The sequence below is a fragment of the Camellia sinensis genome, chromosome 3 (genome assembly GCF_055761805.1).
Source record: "Camellia sinensis isolate YWXY chromosome 3, ASM5576180v1, whole genome shotgun sequence".
Taxonomy (NCBI): Eukaryota; Viridiplantae; Streptophyta; class Magnoliopsida; order Ericales; family Theaceae; genus Camellia; species Camellia sinensis.
The window spans coordinates 163,778,872-163,801,929 of NC_138963.1; the positions used below are offsets into that span (position 1 = coordinate 163,778,872).

Here is a 23,058-nt window from a genome sequence, read left to right on the forward strand (position 1 = left end):
AGTTTGGTCCATTAAGGGTCTCCTTTGTTGATCCAAATCATTCCGTTCAAATGGCTTTAAAGATAAATGTGATCTAAATATGTAATTATTGATATTTAATTAATTTAACTTTTGAATTAATAATTTATTTAAAATTGAATTAACTTAATTTTTTAGTTTAATAATTTGCTCAAATTATAGTTTTGTTGAATAGTTTGGATCAACAAAGTAAATTTAAAATGGTCTTTAAAATTGACTTAACTTAATTTTTTACATTAATAAGTTGCTCAAAATTGAATAGTTTGAATTAATTTATTTAAATATTTAAATAAATAATAAATGTATTGAGTTTTACATGCCAAGCTTATTCAAGCTTGAACTTATTTATTTCTTTATTTAACAAACTGAGCTGTTATTGAGCCGAGCCAAATAAAACTAGGGAGTGGCTCAATTCATTTGTAAACCTAACTCCCATGACTTACACAAGCATTTCACACACGAAAGTATGCACAGTTGGAGAAATTGGAAAACAGAGATGAGCATTTAGCACACAGGTGAGGCCAAAGAACAACAGAAATCTGTAGCTTATTATTACTGAACAATTAGAGATTAATGTAACAATTTTATGCCATCTTCGGCAATAACGCGTGCCAATTAATTTAACCAAGCCCTCAAGTTAGCTTAACTGCGATAAAAGCATATAACTGACAATGATACAATTACAAGGGGATGGGGATGCCCAACTGGGACAAGAAATTTGTATTTTTCACCCCAAGAAAAAAAATAAAAATAAAAAAGGAAAAACACATTTAGAATTACATTGGGATTAAGCAAGCCAATAATCAAACACTAAATATAGACACTGATGGGACCCTAACAATTTAAAAACTCAGTCATCACATTGAACAATTGATAACCATTTGTTGAAAGTAAAGCAAGGCCAAATAATAAGTCTTTTCTTTAACCCATTAGCTTGATCATTCTTCAGGGTCCTTAGAACCTGTAAGAGAAAACAGCTATTTTTATATATATATATATATATATATAATAAAATAAAAAAGTGTTTCATGCCAAATTTATGACAAGGATGACCAATGAATGACAAAGCACAACCTTAATGTGTGGTCTAAACGTTCTCAAAGCGAACAACCACACAAGTAATGTTGTCAGAGCTCCCTTTTGCATAGGCTGCTTCTATAAGTTTTCTTGAAGCTGCTTCTGCATCAGCTATATCCTGCACTATCGCCACCGCATCCTGAATGCACGAGAAATATAGTACTTAGCTGCCTAGATTCCATATGCAACAAATGACAATGAGAATTTTTTTTTTTTTTATGATTTTATTTATCACCCATGGTTATGAAAGTTGGCAAGCTTCTTGGTGGAGAAGACATTTTCTAGAGAACCAACCACCAACCTAGTATATAGATATATTGATAAGTAAAAAATCATTACAAAATGCCAAAAGGGCATTTGTCTTTTAATTCTATCTTAAAGGTTATTATCAGTCCGCTCTAAAAAATAAAAAATAAAAAATAAAAAATAAAAGTTATTATCGGTAAAATATATTATTTGCCAGTTTGTACGAGCAAAATTGTCATTTTACTTTCGTAATGGTCTATCATGGCAGCTAAGTCTTGGCCTAATTATTGGCAACATATCCATTTCCATCCTCGTCAATTTCTCAAACCTCAGGTGGATTTTTGCCTAATTCTCAAACCCTATGGGAGGTCATTGCAATTCACCCAAAGAGCTCATGGTATTTTGGCTCCTATGAAGCAATTGATGACTGTAAACAATAGTTCCATGCTTCCCTTACAAGCTCATCCAGGTCTTCCAACCAAAAAAGGGGCTCTTCGGGTTCGAAAATTGAGTTTTAATCAAGAGATGGGTGTATAAGCAAATATCAAGGCAACACACACACACACACACATATACATATATGAAGCATAGACACGAATACATGACACAAGTATGACACGATACTGATATGTTGATACAAAAATTCTAAAAAAAAGGTAGGACACAAATACTTTAAGGATATGATGATATATATGCGTCCGTCTGTATATAGCCTTTCATAGAGTATAATAGCAAAAAAAAATTCATGTAGCCGACCTCACTTGATTGGAAACACAAGGTTTATTTTGGTATATTCCAACAATTATATTTAATAACACATAAATGGCCCATCTTAATTTCAACATAGGTTAGATACTTATGTCGTGTTTGGATCATGGATTTGGGTAAGTATTTGGATATGAAAAAGAAAAAGCGGGGAAATGGATAATTTTTTTAGCTTATGCTTCATTTACATTTCCCTTTGCCTTGCCAAATTTCTATCTAAATTCATGATTCAAAAACAAGCTTAAAGTATCCATATGGTATCTGATACTTACTAAAAATTGAAAGAAAATTAATTTCTAATTGCCGATACATTTAGGAAGTATCAGAACCTAAGTTACCAACTCGTTGAGCACAAGCAGGAGTGGGAGCAGCAGCAAGAGTGTCAATTCTCAAAGTTTTGGGGTTGAGAGTGTCTTGTCTTGAGAGCATCTATATTATATAAATATTATATTAAATATAATTAATATTAATATTATAAAAAGCATTTATATATTAAAATCATCAATATTTATTCTGGCCCAAGCCTTCGTTTCACATATATGATTTATTCAGAAAAAAAAAAAAAATTAAAAAAAGAAACTTTTGTAGCCATCTTTTGTGAGATGATGTACTTATTAGCTGCTTCCGTTGTCTAGGGATGCAAAATATCATGCGATTTGGGCATAGTAATTAAAGTGAAGAACAACAGTGTGATTACTGCAGAGTGCAGAGAAAAGGATAGAAGAGTTATAAAAGGAAACAGATGTATCATAAGCCTCTGAGAAACAAAGCTCTCAAAATTTTGATTTGTGCAACAGGTACTTACCTTATTTGATAGGACGTTCCAAAGTCCATCGCTAGCAATTATAATAAAATCAACACCATCAATTTCTTCTTCCTAATCACAGGAAAGATAATAAACGTGATTTGTTAGAGCAAAATTAAATTTTGCATACAGATGAGCAAAATTGGTAAGTTGAAGCCTTGTACAAGGGCACGAGTCCTCTGACCTCAAATCCCTTTGTCTCCCTATCCCAATGCACTTCCAACTGCCTTGAGATTTCCATATGATCCAATAGTTGGGAGTGCATTGGGACAGCAGCAGGACAGGGGGATTTGGGGACGGGAGATCCTTTGCCTTGTACAAGTGATCTATTTGGCTTGAGTTAAATGGACAGCATGAGTAGGTAATAATTAAACACTCAGCTTCCACAGAGCTAACCACAGCTCCCACTTAAATATTTAAGAGTTAATTACTTAAAAGTCCTATTTAGAAATGTTATGATAGCTCAGGACCTACTTAAGATTTTTTGAATCAATAAGTCCTATTTAGTAAAACTGAGAATATTATCAGTTTTTCCCAATTTTTAAAACTAAGAACATTATCATTTTGCATAATAATGTTCTAGATAATTGTTTCACTAATTGATAAAAAAAATAGAGCATGAGAATAAATGTTTTTGCCCTTCTATTTATTGGTTTAATTTAACTATCCAATAAAACTGAAAACATTATCAATTTTTTCATTTTTTCAGGTGTTTTTTTTTTTTTTTTTGCATATCAGTTTTCCATGATCATGCTCCTTTATAGACACAAAATTTTTAATTTTGCACAAAAAAAAAATTCAGTTTTTTTAATTTTTTCAAAAAAATAATTTAGTTTTTTTTCTTTTTCACATTTTTTTTCTAGTTTTTTCAATTTGAAAGTTAATGTTTTAAAATTTTGAAAATCAAAATGCATGTCAAATCATCATGTTGCTTTATAGATAATAATAAATGATGAATAGGTGTGTTTCGTAACGTTTACGTTTTCAGTTTATATTTACAAAAATTTTATAAATTAATTTTTGTTTATTTTTAGAAAAACATAAACTACAAACGCGTTTGGTAATTAACAACATGTTTAAAAAAATTTAAAAATATAAAAAAGAATAAGAAATGGCAAGTGGCGGCGGAAGACGGTGGTGGAAAGTGGTGACGGTGGGTGGTGGGTAGCTGGTGGTGGCAGGTGGTGGCGGGTGGGTGGTGGTGGTGGCGGCGGCGGCGGGTGGTGGTGGCAGGTGGGTGGCAGATAGCGGGTGGTGGTGGTGGTGGGTGGGTGGGTGACGGTGGTGGGTGGTAGCGGGTGGGTGGTGGGTGGGTGGATGGGTGGGTGACGGTGGCGGGTGGTGAGTGGTAGCGAGTGGGTGGTGGGTGGCGGTGGCAGGTGGGTGGCGGGTGGCGGATGACAAGTGGTGGTGGGCAGTGGATGGTGGGTGGGTGGGTGGGTGACGGTGGCGGGTGGTGGGTGGTGGGTGGTAGCGAGTGGGTGGTGGCGGGTGGTGGCGGGTGGGTGGTGGTGGTGGGTGGGTGATGGTGGCGGGTGGTAAGTGGTAGCGAGTGTGTGGTGGTGGTGGCGGTGGCGGTGGCGGGTGGTGAGTGGTGGGTGGCGGGTGGGTGATAGTGGTGGTGGTGGTGGTGGTGGTGGTGGCGGCGGCGGTGGGTGGATGACAGGTGGCTGGTGGTGGTGGGTGGCTGGTGGTGACAGGTGGCTGGTGAGTGGTGGTGGCAAGTAGATGGCAGGCGGTGGATGGTAGTAGCGAGTGGATGGTATGTGGGTGGTGGGTGGTGGGTGGTGGTGGTGGTGGCGAGGGGTGGGTGGTGGTGGCGAGTGAGTGGCAGGTGGGTGGTGGCTGGTGGGTGGTGGTGGCGAGTGGTGGCTGGTGGGTGGTGAGTGGTGATGGTAGGTGGTGGTGGTGGTGGTGGTGGTGGTGGGTGGTGGGTGTTGGTGGCGGAAGACGGTGGTGGAAAATGGTAGAGGGTGGTGGCTAGTGTTGGGTGGTAAAAAAAAAAAACTCAAAACTCAAAACGGAAACACATTTTTTGTGTTTTCATTTTTTGGCCAAATTTATAAACTGAGACCACTGATTTATAAATCAAAAATTTTACCAAACAAGTTTTTATTTGAGTTTTTTAAATTTTTGTAAATATAAACAGAAAACTGAAAACGTAAGTGTTACCAAACAGCACCAATGTTTGAAAGGCAATTCCGACTATTAAAAATTTAATGAGACTTGAATTAGTTAAGACTTAATGGAGTATAAGTTCACAAATTAGAACATGTGTGTAAATGCCCCAATATTTAATTTTCAGTTCTTGATGACCTGATTAGTATTTAGTAGTAACTCAATTAAGTAGGAAATCAGATAATGCTCCTGGTGGTCAACTGATCTGAAGAAACAGAATATCTTTCACATCAAGCCCAACATCGTTACTTAAACACACATTATTTTAAGCCTTTTTTTTCTTCTTCTTCTTTTTTTATTTTTTTAATTTATAAAAAAACCTAATTAATTGAATTTCCTGATGCATGTTTCAGTTTGTCTTTACACATATATGTTTTTAAATTCAAGAAGCATTTTGATGCATTACCTGAATTTCAGGTTCAGCTACAACATATGGCTTAAGTAGTTTATCTCCAAATGCACGAGAAACCGCAAGAACACCACCAACCCGCCATGTTCCTAAAGAAGTTCAGCAACAATGTGAGTAATTCATATCTGGAAGACACTAAGCTATGCTAGCACCAATTAACCAAGGAATAATCAGTGACATACAATGCATCTATAATTTTTATGCAATCTAATAATAGAGAATTTATATTTTCAGCAATGTATCAAACTCTAGAAATCATCCCCTCATCAAGACAACAATACCATGAAAAGTCTAATGTAGCAGAAATCTCAAAGCCAACACAGCAGCAAAGAATGTGCATACCAAAAATCCACACATTATAGAAGCCATCAGAGAAGTCAGTTTTGTGATCATGACGGCTTAATATTTCTAACACTCATTTTGCAACCTGTATAATTAAATCACAAGTAAAATTAACATGATCTATATAAACTCCACTTCAAATTAGCATGGTTAAATTACAACTAATCAATAACAGTACATAAAAATACACTAATCATGTGGTGCTGACAAATGAATTTCAAACAGTCAGCAGCATAGTTACTGCTAAACTTCCCATCAAATAGATAAACAAACTTGCACCATACACCACACACCAAAATTAGATATAACAATTAGACTCCAAAATGGATTATGGCTGGGTTTGAGGCACATAAAAGCAGAGTAAGGATGGCTATGGGGGAGGAATTGATTATACAATTCAGAATGGGGATAGGTTGCAGTTAACCCCATTGCATCCCATCCCATCCCAATTATGTATTTCACAAGAGGCCTCTCCAGCACAGATCGGTTATCGAAAGAATGGTAAGGCTTTCTTGCCTCTATAAAAAATCTACTTTTGTCATTTTTATAATTGAAAAAATAACAAATGACATTTACATATTATAAAATCAAATCAACACAATCAATGGTATTACATAATATGTGAAATAATTGAGGATCATTCCCTATGCATTGTAAAATTACATTTGAAATAGAGTACTAAAAGAATTTTTCAAAAACTCAAGGATCATCCCATCTACATTGTAAAAATGCCCTTGAAATAGAGGGCCAATAAAAAAACTTTTCAAAGACTTAAGGGGACCATTTCATATACAATATCAATATGATCTTAGAAATTATTGGGTAATAATAAAATTTTGAAGAACTCCATGATATTCAAGCTGAAGTCTTTGAGCAAGGATTTCAGCCTTCAAGATGGAAAAAGTTTACAATAGCATAAAAATTGAGTCAACTTGCTCAAGGAAAGTAAAACCAAACTTCAATTCTATATGCCCGAGGTTCAGAAGTTCAACTTCTAAATTTTATCACTCTGGAAGTTTGGAAATTGGGAATGAAACTTGTAAAAATATTGAAGTATATTATTGATTGATGTATTACAAGATTGATTAATTACAATTCCTATACAATCTATATATAGAAGAAAATGTGGTAGTAGGTGTAGTGGAGGTGATAGTGGGTTAGGTGAAGTGGAGTGTGTGGTGAAGTGGAGATAGGTGAAGTGGAGTGTGTAGTGGAGTAGGTGAAGGTAAAGATGGGAAATTCTAACAGCCCCCCGCAAACTCAAGAAGGAGAGAAACTAACCAACTTGAGTTTGGAGAGAGTAACAAAACAAGAAAATACATAAAAATAAAAAAGGATAGGAGACACTGTATGGTCGTGTCAGACCGTTGGTGAAGACACTGTATGGGGTGTCATAACGTTGTAGAGGACACTGTATGGTGGTGTCAGACCGATGTAGAAGACAGTTTATGGGGTCATGTCGGACCGTTGTAGAAGACAGTTTATGGGGTCATGTCGGACCGTTGTAGAAGACAGTTTATGGGGTCATGTCGGACCTTTGTAGAAGACAGTTTATGGGGTCATGTCGGACCGTTGTAGAAGACAATGTTGTGACAGTTTACGGAGTCTTGCTGGACCCTTGTAGAAACTAACCGGAATCAATGTCGGGACAGTTTACAGAGTCTTGTCGGACCCTTGTAGAAACTAACCGGAATCTATGTCGGGACAGTTTACAGAGTCTTGTCGGACCCATAAAGGAGCTAACCGGAATCAATGTCGGGACAGTTTACAGAGTCTTGTCGGACCCATAAAAAAAATCGCATCCTCAAAAGGTGCGCTCAATTTTTCAAAAGGCGTGCCATCAAAAGGCGTGCCCAATCCATAAAAAGGTGTGCCGGACATGATGGCGAGGCACGTGGGCGCCTTGGCTTGCGTGCCCGTTTGTCGGCTGGTGGCAAGAGGCGCGCGATGCGCGTGGCTGCCTTGGCTATTTAACCAAGGTTGATGCTGAGGCTGAGGCAGAGAAAAGCTGCGAAAACCCTCTGAAAAAAACTTCGTTGTGCTGAGAGAGAGAGTCTGAAAAACTCTTCGTTGTGCTGAGAGAGAGAGTCTGTAACACTCTGTTGCCTAGAAAATGGCTTCATCGTCTTCCCGCGGGCTGCTCACCCTCTTTCCCGACCTCAACGAGTCAACAAGAGAGAGAACTGGTGCGGTGGCCAGTGAACCTCAACCAAACACCGCTGGGTATACTCCGTTGAACTTTCCGATGCGGTCTGTGGAGCAAAGAATGGCAGTGCTGTCGGATGTGGAGGCCAATCAGTATACTCTGAAGGCATGTGTGGAAAGCATGACGGCGGTCACAAATTTGTCGAACCGGCTGCAGAGTAGGACAAATGAGGTGCAGCATTTAAACTCCCAGCTGGCTCTGCTCCAACGCATGTATAAGGATGCGCGAGCAGAGATAAGTGTGCTGAAGGCAGAAAATAAGGAGCTGAAGCGGAAGGCCACCGTGATGTTCCGTTTTGGAGGTCCGCCATATGCTGCAGTGGAGGAGTATGGGGGAGTGAACGTGCTCGGTGGCGTGGAAAACACGGAGGAAGCACCGTCAAGGGCCGCGCAGGATGGAGGCAAGAAGAAGAGACCGGCGGCAGAGTAGAGAAGAAAAATCCCGCCTGTGGATGTGGTTGTTTGTTTGTGTTTGGTTGTTTTTTATTTTTATTTTTTTTTTATTATTTTTTTTTTTAATTTTATTTTTTTATTTTTTTTTTTTGTGTAAAATTGTGATCGGGGTTGATCCTGAGATGAATAAAATATGGGTGTTGTGCAAATTTATAAATTGTTTTGTTTTGTTTTTTTTTTTTTGTTTTTTTTTTATTTATTTTTTTTTTATTTTAATGGAAAAACTATGTGTCAAAATAAAGTTGGGGTGACGCCCAACAAAAGGAAATGATGTGGGGAAGATGGATGTGGCAAAATAAAGGTGAATGATGAGTTGGAAAGTAGATATAGTGGTGGGTGTCCTTGAGGAGAGAGAGAAAGCTCTCAATCATTATTTATTTATTTATTTTTTTTTTTTTTTTTTTTGTTGGAGATATTTAAATTGTTAAACAAAAACAAATTGTGTGGATGTGGATTTAATAAAATATGATGGATATGATTAAAGTGGGCTGATGGAGAGAAAAGGGCGAGAGAGAAAAATAAAGAAATAAATAATAACGTAATGGAAAGCAAAAAAGAGAGTGAGAGTGGAGGGTTGTGTTGTGTGGGTGGAGAATAAAGAAAAGAAAAGAAAGGGATCATGTGGTGGAAGAAAAAAGAGCTGTCCTTTGTATTCTGAATTGTTGACTCATACCCACATGGATGTTGGCCAAAAAACACGCTTCTGCTGATCAGATTTCTCTCGGAAATTCGTTTCCTCTGGAAAGCAGGTGTGAAAATGCAGTTGTTGTCAGGAACAGAACAAACAAACACCATTCCATCCATAGCAGATCTCAGATCCAGAGTCCCAACGCATTCCAGATCTCCGAATGTTGGTTCGTTGCTCTCAGTCACGGTAGAGCTCACCACGGACTCCACCGGAGAACTCAAATCCGAGCCAAACCCATATGGAAACTCGTTGGGAAAACAAAAAAAAAAGATTCTAGAACACCCATCAATCGGAGGGTCTCGGTTTCACGCAGGTTGGGGATCGGTGATTGAAACACTGCAATTTGGACACTCGATGGTGGTTCTTCCATTGATAATCGATCAGGGTTTGAATGCGAAGTTGATGGTTGAAAAGGGTTTGGCGATTGAAGCGGAGAGAAGTGAAGATGGGTCGTTTAGCAGAGACGACATAGCTAAGGCTCGGAAACTAGCTATGGTGTCCAAGGAAGGAGATGAAATGAGAGCTCGGTTGAGAGATGAGAGGTCCGGCGACTGAGGAAGCAAGATCGAGCTCGGGTATGTTAGGAACTCTGATAAATTGACGCTGGACGAAGTGAAACGCCAATGGCGGAGTAGAGCCGGCAACAGGCGGAGCTGCGACAGTGGGCAGCGTGCGAATGGCGGTGCTCCTCGATGATTGCAAAGCTCTGATATACTGATGTATTGTTCAATCTTCTCTTCTTCTTCTTCTTCTTTTTTTTTTTTTTTTTTTTTTTTTTTTTTTTTGCTGTGTCCTTAGTTGCCCCGCTCTGATGTCGTTGTAAGCTGGGTGTGTTTGTTTGATGGACTTGGTATGCTGGGTTGGTGAAGTGGCGTTGAAGAATTCTGAAGAAGAAATTTGGGCAATTTGGGTTTGTCTGGCGGGTTGGTGAAGAAGAGTGAAGGTATGTGTAGAAAATTCTAGTGGACTAGGTTGAGGTTTGTGCACTGGTATGTGGGTGGAGGAAGGAGAGAGAAAATTTGAAAATTTGGGTTTGGCCGGCGGACGGCCAAGGTGAGGCTGCCGCCCGCCGGTGAAGCGGAATCACTAATTTCATTAGGTTAAAAACTAGATATATCATGAATTTCATTAGGTTAAAAACTATACTCATGTCAGAATTACTCTTTTTTTTTTAATCAGCAACAAAAAGATAAATTTTATTTAGGCCCAAGGCCAAAGAGGAGAGGATAAGGCATCCTCCACAAAAAAAAGAAAAAAAACATCCAAAAAGACAACCACACCAAAAGACAACCAAAACTACACAACTATACAGCACAAACCGACACCCAATTTGAAGCAATCAAAAAAAGAGGAATCCCTCGGAACACAGAACTTGCCGAGGCCCAAAAAGACGCCAAATAACACACTCTATCCCATAAATAATCTATATCCCTAGATCCTCCTTCAAAAATACGCCCATTCCTCTCCAACCAAATGACAGGAGATTGCAAAGACTACACTACTCCAAAGAACTTTAGCCCTCTTCGACCTTCCAAAGACTTAAAAATCAAATAATAGCATTTGAACAAAACCTCTAGGAGCCACCCACTGTACATTGCCCAAACCAAATACCCGATTCCACAAAAGTCCCGCCACCGAACAATGCAAAAAAAGATGATCCAAAGATTCTCCACTTTTGCAACACATCATGCATCATTGAGGACTAAGATACCATGAAGGTCTCCTCCTTTGCAATGAATCATTTGTCAAAGTTCCGCCATGAACCAAAATCCACATAAAAACTTTCACCTTAAGAGGAGCACATGCCTTCCAGATCTTTTTGTGAAACAAAAACTGAGGTACATGCGGAATATCAATGATTTTTTTTAGAAAGGATTTACAAGTAAAAGAGCCCAACGAATGAATATTCCAAAACCAACGATCCTCCAAGATTGGAGATAAAGAAACATTTTCAAGCCTTGACAATAAAGATATCAACTCAGGAACTTCCCTATCATGAAGATTTCGGTAAAAATTAAAATTCCATGAACAATGAGCCAACGAAGAGACAGCCACGGACGCAATAGAACAATTATGAGATTGAGAAACTCTATACAAAAGAGAATAAGACTCAGCAAAGGACGAAGACCCACCCAAACATCCTCCCAAAACCTTACCATGTCCCCCCTCCCCATCCTCACAGAAATAAATTGGGACCAAATTGGATAAATATGAGAAATTGACTTCCACGAAGCACGTCCATTACCCCTAGAAACCACCTGAGAGTCCCTACCATTAACATGCAACCCATATTTACTTTTGATAACTGCATGCCATAATAACCACACTCAATTGGGAATCTCCATAACCACTTGCCCAGCAAAGCCATGTTTCTAGCCAATATATTACCAACTGCCAAACCCCCTTTTTCCTTTGGTAATGACACCGTTTCCCATTTCACCAAATGGTCTTTTCTTCCTTCTTCCTTTCCTTCCCACAGAAAATCCCTCATTAGCTTTTCTATGGCTTTTGCTACCTTGACCGGAATTTTGAACAAAGACATGAAATAAATAGGGATCCCACTCAGCATTGTCTTAACCAAAGTGTATCTACCCCCACGGGACAAAAGAGCCCTACTCCACCCATCTAACCTCTTACCTATCCTTTCCACCACTGGATTCCAAAACATTTCACTTCTTGGGTTACCTCTCAGTGGGAGGCCTAAATACTTCATAGGAAATGTCTCAATCCCACAACCAAGTAATTCAGCCACCCTTTGAATCAAACTTGAATCAGCATTTATACCCGTTACCCTACTCTTTTCTAAATTAACCTTAAGCCCTGAAATTGCCCCAAAAAGCCTAACTATTGAAAAAAGATTTGCCATTTGGCACTCATCCCCCAAAGAGAAGAAAATAGTGTCATCCGCAAATTGCAAATGCAACACACTAACCCTATCTCTACCAACCTGTAAACCTTCAAACAAGCCTACCTCTTTAGCTTTGTCAACCATTCTACCTAACACATCGACAACCAAAATGAATAGAAAAGGAGATAAAGGGTCTCCCTATCTCAAACCTCGCGAGACCTTAAAACATTTCCCTGGTTTGCCATTAACTATCACCGACATATTACAAGACGCCAAACAACCCCTAATCCAAGCTCTCCATCTCGCACCATACCCTTTCTTGTTCATCACGAAATCCAAAAAGCGCCAGTCTACATGATCATATGCTTTCTCAAAATCTGCCTTAAACACAATGCCTACCTTCCCCGACTTCCGACACTCCTCTACCACCTCATTTGCCACCAGAACCACATCTAGTATATGCCTACCTTGCACAAAAGCCCCTTGTGTTTGAGAGATTGTATCTCCTAAAGAACATCTCAACCTTTTTGACAAAACCTTACTCAAAATCTTGTAAAGTGATGTAATCAAACTAATAGGCCTAAATTCACCCATTCTAATGGCTCCATCCCTCTTAGGAATCAAACAGATAAAGGTGGCATATGTACATAAATTGACCACCCCTGTCTCATAGAATTCCATGAAAACTCTAACCAGATCCTCTTTCACCACCTCCCAGCAATCTTGAAAAACAACCATAGAAAAACCGTCTGGACCAGGAGCCTTGTCCCCTTCACACTCAAAAATTGCTTCCCGAATCTTATATTCCTCAAAAGGTCGCTCTAACCACCTCGCACTCTCTTGATTTATAGGCTGCCATTCAAGTCCATCTATCCTAGGCCTGACAATATCTTCCGCCGAAAACAAGTTAGAATAAAAATCAAAAATCCCCTGAACTATTTGCTCCTCTCTATCCACCAATACACCTGGCCTTACTTCCAATTGCTTAATGAGTTTCTTCTTCCTTTTCTCATCCGCAATTCTATGAAAAATATTTGAACTAACATCCCCTTCTTTTAGCCATTTCACCTTCGCTTTTTGTGCCCAAAAGATCTGCTCCCTAAGAGTCAATTCTTCCAATTTCAAACCTAACTCCCTCCTCTCTCCCCTCAATGCCTCAATTTCACTCCCTTGCATCTCCAAAGTATTTATCTCCTCAATCCTTCGCAAAACCTAACATTTAGTTGATTCTAAATTCCCGAAAATCTCCCTATTCCACTGTTTCACATTCTCTCTAATCACTTTCAGCTTTCTCATGAATTTATAACCGTCCCACCCCTGATATGTAGCGGTATTCCACCACTCCTCAAAGGCTTCTTTAAAAGAAGGATGTTCCAACCACATATTCTCAAATCTAAATGGAGCCGGACCCCACCTAAAAGGACAACTCTCACACATCACTGGACAATGATCAGATACCAATCTTGGTAATGTCTCCTGCCTGACATTGGGGAAAATCCCCTCCCACCCCAAAGAAAATAAAAATCCATCCAATCGACAATAGACCCGCCTTTCCCTTAAATTTGACCATGTGAATCTGGCATTAAAAAGAAGAGGGTCAACCAACTCGCATCCTCTAATGAAACCATCAAAATCTCTCATACTCCTATTGATTCCGTTCCCATTAAGCTCTTCTAAAACCCTCCTAACCACATTGAAATCCCCTCCTAAACACCAATTAGGATAATATAACCCAAATAAACCATATGACTCATCCCACCATTCCTTTCTCCTAGAAGGGCAATTTGGACCATATACCCCCGACAACCACCACTCACTGAGATCTAGATTCCTAAACCTAATTGACAGTGAAAACTCACCAACTACTGTTTCACACTCCGACACAACCCTCTCATCCCAAATAGTTAAAATACCTCCTGACCTTCCCACTGATGATACAAAGGCCCACCTTTTATGCCTAGCTCCCCAAATACTCTTAATAAGAAACCTATCACAAACTTCTACTTTAGTTTCTTAAAAAATGACAACGTCAGGTTGATGTTTTCCCAAAACATCCCTAATGATCCCCCTCTTCTTTCGGGATCCCAAACCTCTTACATTCCAGCTAACAATCTTCATTGATAATCATTGTCACCCCTAACCTCCCCATGCCTATTATCTTAATTAATTGTACTCATCAAATTCCTTAACTCCCTGGCCCCCTTTCTAACCGAAGCCCCTCCCCCTCCCCCTCCTCGCCTAGAACTCTCCCCCCCTAATGACACTATTATCCAATCCACTAACAACACCGTTCCCATTTAAGCTTACTAGGGACAGCCCCATAACTTGAAGCAAATGCTTGAAATGGGATACTTCATTTTCCTCAATTGGACATGACGCAAACTTACTCAACTCCATCAACCAGCGTTCTGTCTCTGCGTCACTATCCCTCAAACTGCTAAAAACACAGCCTCTGCTATGCAAATGCCTTATAGAAGCTCCCTCTTGAGCATCAATCACTTGGCCTACACTTACATTTGCATTATAGGATGCAGGGTTAAAGGTAGAAACATCCTTCATGGCTCCCGAGATATTTGGAGTAACTCCTTTATCAGTCATTCCCCTAACAGAACACTTAAGACCAAGACACTGAGGATCCCCTATCCCATCCCCAAGAGAAAAAGAATCTGGAACAACCATGTGACCCCTCTGTGATGACATTTCAGTAGAATCATGATTAACAGAGTCATTGACATGATCCATTGATTCAGAAATCCCCTCAGATTCCCCCCTCCCCCCCCCCCCCCTCAACAGTGCCTTTCTTAGAAAAAAGGTTAATAAGATCAAGGTCAGACTCTTCCTGATCATCTCCCTCACGAACTGAACCAGAGTTGTACTCTGAGCTCTCATCAGACCCAGATCCATAGGTATTCAAGGCTTGCAACACTTCGGTAGGTTCAAAACACCCTTCATCCACCTTACGACTCAGCAATTCAGCATCGTTCTCATCTTCGATCCTATCATCGACCCATTCAGCCACTTCTGCCGCTAATCTCTGCTCTCCTTCAACAGAGTCAACCACCCTATCAGCTAAACCAAGCTGAATCTCATCTTGTGATAATCGATTCTGACTGTCCCTCTGTAAATATACATCACCGTCACCATCGGCATCTCCTTTCATCCCAGACGACAACCTTCGTTGGACCTCTCTCTCACCCAGCGGTCGTCCTTTGACGTCGAACAAATCGGATCGAACTTCAGCTTCCTGTGTTCGAAATTCAGCCCCGATATCCTCCACCAAAGTGTGAACCCCATTCGAATAACCCACTGGGCCCAATTCATTGGGATTGAGACAATCCCTAACTTGAGGCCCATCCTTATACTCTATATATTGTTTAAAAGGCCCATCCTTTTGAGAAACAAACTGGGTCTGCTGATAATTAATCTTCTGGCCCATATTTATCAAATCAGTTGAGCCCAAAAAATTACCCGGCCCATCATGCCCCTTCTGTGGCCCTTTGGATAAACCCTGAATCCCCATATCTGTTGATCTTCCCTCCACCACCATTACAGCATCGAAACTATCCCCCGACTCTTCACCTCCTTTGTCCCTTCGACTTCCCCTTTCCATAGCTCCACGTGTCCTCTCTGATATTTCCGCCCCCTCAACTTCCTTGTCAGCGGCAATCGGATCGCCTGAAGTTGCTGATCGGAGAATTACTCAAACATCACAAATAACAAAGCAAAGAAACTACTTCAGCGCCTATCAGCTTTTGGCACAACTACACACCACAAACAGACACACGTAGACAGAGTTGGAAATGAAAGACATGATTTACCTGCCCAAATGATGAAACCCCCAGCTTGTTCAATTCTTTGGCGTTCATCAGATCTATCAGGTTTGTGATCAATAGACAAAGGGATAGCTGCATGAGGAACACCAAAAAATACGAAAAGTTAAAAAATATATTATTACATTTTCAATGCATATTCAGCTCATCTAAAAGAGCTAAAACCAATAAAAATCTGCACTAATACTTTGTGAATGGTAGTGTGCTTTCATAACCCCACTTCCTATCATACCACAAAAGAGCAAAAATCATAAATTTGTGCACAACCAAACAAGATCAGAGCAGCATAACACGGTTTGTTATAAATCAGCAAGGCAATTTTCTCATTCGTGACCAAGAAAATGAATAATGAAGTATGCTGCAACAGTTGCAAAATCAAAGCCTTGGAGAAAGGATACAACAAGAGGGATAAGTTAACACTAAACCAATATATATATATATATATATAGAAACAATGCAATAAAAATAAGGTTGGAGTGTGAGAACATAATCCTTATATTAGACAAGCCCAAGAATAACTCTAAATATTTTCATAAATGAGAGGGGGAACTTGATCACAATGAACTCTAGAAAGTGTATCTATATCTCAGACCCTTTTTTTTCCTTGAAAAAAAAAAAGGAATATGCAAGAAGTAAAGTATATAAAAGCCAACATTCCAAGCAAAACAGCAGTAGAACCCAAGGTAAATAATGGGCTTGCTTGGTCTTAGCACCATAACAGATTCTAAATAACGTCGTTTAGACAGTAAATGCAAATGCATAGATGAGATTGAAGTCAATAAGACCTTATTTGAGTAGAGCCAGATGGTTTATGGAGACATTTTCATTTTCCATGATATATTTTAATAGAGGAAAAGCTTTACATGGCAAGCATGGTCTAAAACAGTATACCATTTTATATCCACAAAATACCCAACCACGCAAAAAAAGGTAATGGGTAGGAAGTCAGAAACCAATTCGAATAACAAGTGAGCAATGCAAATGTAATGCTTATGTAATATTAAAAAAATAAAATAAAATGAATGACAAAATGTTGAGTTTAGGACAAGATGTTATTAAGATGGTTTGCAAGGCACTAAAAGTTTGACTTGGACTAAAAAAGCATAATCACTCACTCAGATAAGAATAATGGGAGTAAGAAGTTCAGCTGAAATGTCACCATTTTCTAGGAAACCAAAACTAAATTAGTTGAATACTTGGGCTCTGTTTGGAACGATTTCCAAACGAGTTTTCTACTCCCACATTTAAATATGATGTTTGGATAGGTATGTAGAATTAATTTTTCACAACTCTGCAGAAAACTCTGTTTGAGAGAGCGATTTTCAAAAAAAAAAAATTCGAAATTTGGCCTAACCGGTAGTGCCACCGGTCGTCCGGAACAGTGCAATTTTTTTTTTTTTTTTTTTTTTTTTTGCAATTGATATGTTAATTTTTATATATTCGAAAAAAATATTTTCCGAATTTTTTAAAACTTTTTATGTGCTTTAATAGAATTTTGAGTTGTATGTTTGATTATGAGTTGTAAGTTTTTGTATCAAATATCAAATGTCACATCAAAAATTTCCCACTCCATTCAAAACTTTTTTCAAAACTATTTTTAAAACTCTTTCACCAAACAAATTTTTCACACTCAAATCATAATTCCAAAACTCACAAACTTAAAATACAACTCATATTCCCAAATCATAGTTACAAAACCCTACCAAACGCAACCTTAAATTCTAGTATTTCCACCAAAACACTATAAAACATACCTAAACAATGAGTTGATTCAACACTTAAAAGAAATATCTAATGACGGTCATTTCTGTTATCCTCGTTTTGTCTAAAGAAAGATTTGAGAACCAAGAAAAATATAAAATTTATTATAAAATTTGAGAAACTGGAAAAAAGAAAAGGAGAGATGAAGAGGAGAAGATAAAACAAGTGTAATTACGTCATTCATCTCTTTATTTGTTACTGCAAAGCTCTTTTTTTATGAGGATTGTCACCAGTACTTTTTGTTTTCCTTTACATCCCTACAACTACTGGAATTTTGCATTTTTTAATGTTTTTTCTCATAATGGCAAACTCCCTTCCCCGACTAAGCCTTTAAATCTTTTAATTATGAGCTTCTAATATTCATAGACCTCAAGATGTTCAAGTATCTAATTATTGAGAATGTATATATAGTTTTTAGTTTCTATTTCCAAACATTTTGATACACTCTTTTGTCTTTTCTCTCATGTTTCCAAAATGTTTCCATTTCCAACCTAACTAAAATAATATACCTAACCAAAATTTTGATCCTTGTCTAATTTAATATCATTTTTCTGTTTTCTCCACTTTCCATAAGATGTTGAGAATTTCGGGCTCAATTGATCCCACAAAGTCCCATTCTGCAACAAAAACAGTTCATCATGGAGAAGATAACCAACCTGAACCAGCTCTACAAGCAACTACTCTGGAATCTCCCACATTTGCAACAAGAAGCCGATCACCTAGTAACATAGCTGTTGATGCAGTTGAACCAGCATCTTTTTGCTGGCCTTTTTCTTCATTAAGGTAATCAACATCTGTCTGTCTAAATGACTCAACTGCAGTCGAAACATTTTACAATTAATAATAGAAAAAGCAAAGCTGAGTAGTGTCAAATCAGGCATTAAACACAAATGAAGCCCCACATTTCATACCAATAGCTGATTTAGTGTCTTTAATAAAATCTGGATGGCTACTTAAATTCTTGAAAAGGTTGTTCTTAAGATATTCTGCTGTTCTTGAACCACCATGACCTAATTGGAGATGCACCAAAAAACCAAAAGATCAAAAACAAGTAGGCAAGTTTTAATACTTCCTTAACACGGTTACATAAATTGATTTCCACGCCAAAAAAAGAGAAAAAAAAAAAAGAAGAGTAGAAGAAGACTATAATAAGACACTGTATGAGAACGATAAAGTAACACAAAATTTATAAGCATCGTCAACCATGAACTTTGCATCTGATAAAAGAACAACTTATAAAAAATATTGCAAGGGGTTGTATAAAAAAATAAAAAAAAATTGACATACCATCAAATACACCAAAAAAAGCAACCATCTGGCCATCGACTTCTGATATTCTTGTCTCATAAAAATCCTCCATTGAAGATCTTTTACCTTTGAAACTGGAATATCCATAGATGAATCTTGCATTTTTGTTTCCAGTAAGGAAGCTACACAAAAAAAAAAAAAGAATGGTTTATTTTCCATTGAATATTAATCACTTAATTTTAGAATCATATCAACTCTACACAAATGAATACTTTGCCATTTGCCCTTTTTTTCTTTTTCTTTTTTTGATAAACGAACCTTTCCATTTGCCTTTAATAACCATAGAATCATCTAGATCTGGAAAATCTAACCAAATTACCAAATCCACTAATTTAAATAGGTTCATGTTTGGCTTTGATTCATGTTTAACCCAAATCCAAACCTAGTATTTGAAATTTAAGGGTGCATTTCGTATTGTCTGTTCTTGGAAATAACAAATAAAAACTGATACGGGAAACTTGTTTGGAAAACTGTTTTTGGAAAATTTTCCATTTGCCTTTACCCACCATAGAACCATCTACACCTGGTAAATCTAACAAAATTACCAAATCCACTAATTTAAACAAGTTCACGTTTGGCTTTGGTTCACGTTTAAACCATATCCAAACCTAGTATTTGAAATTTAAAGGTGCATTTTGTATCGTCTGTTCTTGAAAATAACAAACAAAAACTGATACCGAAAACTAGTTTTAAAAAAAAATTCCCTGAAAACAACCCTTTTTAGGAAACACTTTAAAGTTGATTTCTAATTTTCAAAAATAGTTTTTGCACAAAAATGAAAAACAATTGGTGCTTTCGAATTTTTCATTGATTTGGTGTCCAAAAACATCAAAAATGAAAAATGATACCAACCAGGCCCTAAACTTTTCCATCATTATTATATCAATATATATTTCCTTTTAAAAATATTTTACATATTCGTTTTTAAGTTAGTTGTGGTAGTACACATTGTTTTTTTACAAGTACGGTCTTGTTTGGACCAACACAAATTTAAATATCAACTCATATGAATTGAATCGTGAATCGTAAGTTTCTAACAACCATGGACACCATCATATCATGTTTTTCAAAATCTTCAACTATCTTCCAACTTATATTTGCTGCAACCTCCAATGTAGATGTCTTTCTTTTTCCTAACTTTGCTCACATTTTCCACCAAATTCAATACCATTAAGCATGGTTCAAAATATCAGCCAGTTCATCGCGAACAAGTCAATTTATATCAGGTTTTTAGCCTTCCAATTTGGATACTACCTGATAGACAATGCAAATAAATATCACATGCTAACTATCTAGTTCACAAGACGAACGGCTTTGAAACCGATATTTACACTGATGCTCTTCTAAACCAGCCTCATTCATTAAATAAATAGCTGATTCAGACACTTAAAATAGACCGTGGTCTTTGGCTTTTTTATGTTGGCATTTAAAAGAAAACCTTTGGTCTTTAGTCAACATGAGACGAACATGTTTGGAGGGCTTCTTTATGTAAAGAAGGTTAGAGTTGAGGAAGTGTTCTTCAAGCAATGTGGGACTTGAGTCTCCGAAGCTAGATTTCTTGATGAGATAAGGCAATACAATTGGCATAGTCTCAATGTGAAGCTTTCATTCCGAAGTTACAAGTAGGATGACTACACTATATTCAACCATTTCACACCAGCAGGCAGCAGCACATGGGCCACAATGTAGTAGAGGTGAATCACCCTTTGATATCAATGTCTTGGAAACAAAGTCATCCATTATACTATGCCGAGGCGTTTTAGAGGCAATTCATAAGGCCTCGTTTGGCAAGAGGCTATTTTAGCCAATTAGCCAAAAAGTTACTAAATTAGCCAAAAAGCCAACAACCCATACCAAAAAGTCAAAGATTCTCTTTTCTCTCTACTTTTTGCACATCTTTTCGTAATTAGCCAAAAAGTCATCCCAAACATACAAGTTTTTTTTACCTACATTTTTAGCCAAATAGCCAAAAAATTACTAAATTAGCCTGTTCCCAAACGAGGCCTTAGTAAGACACTGAAATCCTTCTCAAATGGACACCAACCCTCTTCTTTTTTAGTTCAAAACCACATGAAAATGGTAATAAATAGAAAGCGATTACAGAGTGGGTTTTGTTACTTCACCGTTGGTATCCATATGGCCCGGGAATTTGAAGAACATTCACCACAAATTTCATTTATTGAGACAATTATAAAACTTGAGTACAAAATTGTGCATTATAGAATTTTAGAAGACTTGTGACAATTTTTAAAAATTCATGATCGCATCACCAGATTCCAATACATATTACTTGATATTTCTGATACTATTAAATGCCGATACCAATTCGTTTACCAACACTACTATTACAACCATGCCCTCAAGGCACAACACTAAGGAATGGAAGATGAAACCAAAAACTCTAAGAGACAAATAATAGTATTTGTTCCCTAACAAAGTACTACCTAAACAAGTAATATTCTACAGACTAAGAATTACAGAGTTGAAAGAAGAAAAAAGCCGACAACATATTAAAAATTCAGGAGAATATAGAAAGAGTTGATCAAATAATTGTCAAAAAACGCTATAAAAACAGAGAATTGAAAGTAATTTCACAATCATATCCAATGATAATTCGGATTGGATAACTACCATGAAGTAGTCGTTAATTAGGGAATGAAAATAAGGGCATGAACCTGATACCACCGCCGCTGAAGAGGGCATCGGGATCCCTAGATGGAATCACGACCTTGGATTGTGGTTGCGGTGGTGGTGGTGGTGGTGATGGCGGCGGTTGTGGGTCCACCGTGGTGTCGCCGGAAGGGGGAGCTGGTGGGACATCTGCCGCCACGGACGATTTGGTCAGATTGGTGCTGACGGAGGCGGAGGCGGAGGCGGAGGCGGAGGCGGAGGAGGGAGGATCTTCAACGTTCATGCTCGCCGCATTTCCACTTTTGGTAGATGGTTGTGATGTATATTTATGTATTGTATTTGTACGTATAGGCCTTCCTCTTGTGGGATCAAAGGAAAATGCTAGAGGTACCAAATTTTCTACTAAATAAATGATCAAATGTCTCACATGGGTGTGGGCCCACAAATTGCAGACCCCACACCCATGTGAGACATTTGGTCATTTATTCGGTAGAAAATTTGGTATCCCTAGCATTACTCGGGATCAAATGCTATCTATGTAGCATATTATTGGTAGGATCTATGATGGTGTTTTAATTTGTTTATAATTTTATTATTATATGATACATTAATTAATTAATTAAAAGATTTATATCTTTAAGTGAAAAAAAAAAGTAAGAACAAAAATTATAAAAATTTATAATTTTGTGTAATATGTATTTTGAATAATGTTTGAGAGTTCGAAAATCCTTCCCCCTAATGCCCCTACTGTCCAAAATGGCGTCATTTTGGGCATTAGGCTTTTTTTTTTTTTTTTCTTTTTCTTCTTCCATTTTCAGTCTGCAGAGGAAGAGGAAGAGGGACAGAAAGAGAAGAGAGAAAGAGGAGAGAGGGAGAAAGAGAGAGAAGAGGAGAGAAGCAGCTCCGCCGCCGATCGTCCCCTCCTGTGCCTCCGTCGCAACAGCTCCGACGTCGCAGCCCTACCACAACTCGTCGCAGCCTCCGACTGCCGTCGCCCCGCCTCCGCCTCCTCCTCCCCCGAATATTATGCCCCCTCCAGTCCCTCCTTCTCCTCCTTTCTTCCTTCTTTCTTCTTCTTCTTCTTCGTTCGTTCGTTCTTCTGATCTGCAAAAAAAAAATAAATAAATAAATAAAAGAGGAAAAACGGCGTCATTTTGTAGCACTGCTGATTTATTTTATTGCTATTAGATGCACTTAAGTGTGCCACATTGGAAAGATTTTTTTTTCAATATTTCAAGAAATTAATTATTTATCCAAATAACCTACTTTTAAAATGGTACTCAATTCATGAATCTAATTTTAAAAACGGCATGCTTCTTATTTGTACAAATTTGACGCATCCCCTCAATCTCTCTTTCTCTATCTCTCTATCTCCTCTTTTCACCTCGTTCACCTTCATCCCCTTCTTTCTCTCTCTTTACATCATTATCTTCTTCATCGAAATCGCTCCTACTCTCCATTGTCGATCTTGCTTGCCTCTACTCTTCGTCACAG

The 23,058-nt window shown here is 38.0% G+C and overlaps 1 protein-coding gene across 1 annotated transcript; it reads right to left on the minus strand.

Annotated features, from left to right (window-relative positions):
• Window positions 1-548: 548 nt before the first annotated feature.
• On the minus strand, window positions 549-22,367 carry LOC114282552 (Protein phosphatase 2C family protein). Its single transcript, XM_082921308.1, has 9 exons — window positions 21,609-22,367; window positions 18,913-19,055; window positions 18,537-18,635; window positions 18,282-18,440; window positions 15,853-15,939; window positions 5,496-5,587; window positions 2,912-2,983; window positions 1,093-1,234; window positions 549-979 (listed from the first exon to the last, which is right to left on the minus strand). Exons 1-8 carry the CDS (start codon window positions 21,845-21,847, stop codon window positions 1,106-1,108), a joined length of 1,020 nt encoding a protein of 339 aa, XP_082777434.1. The 5' UTR covers window positions 21,848-22,367; the 3' UTR covers window positions 549-979; window positions 1,093-1,105.
• Window positions 22,368-23,058: the final 691 nt, after the last annotated feature.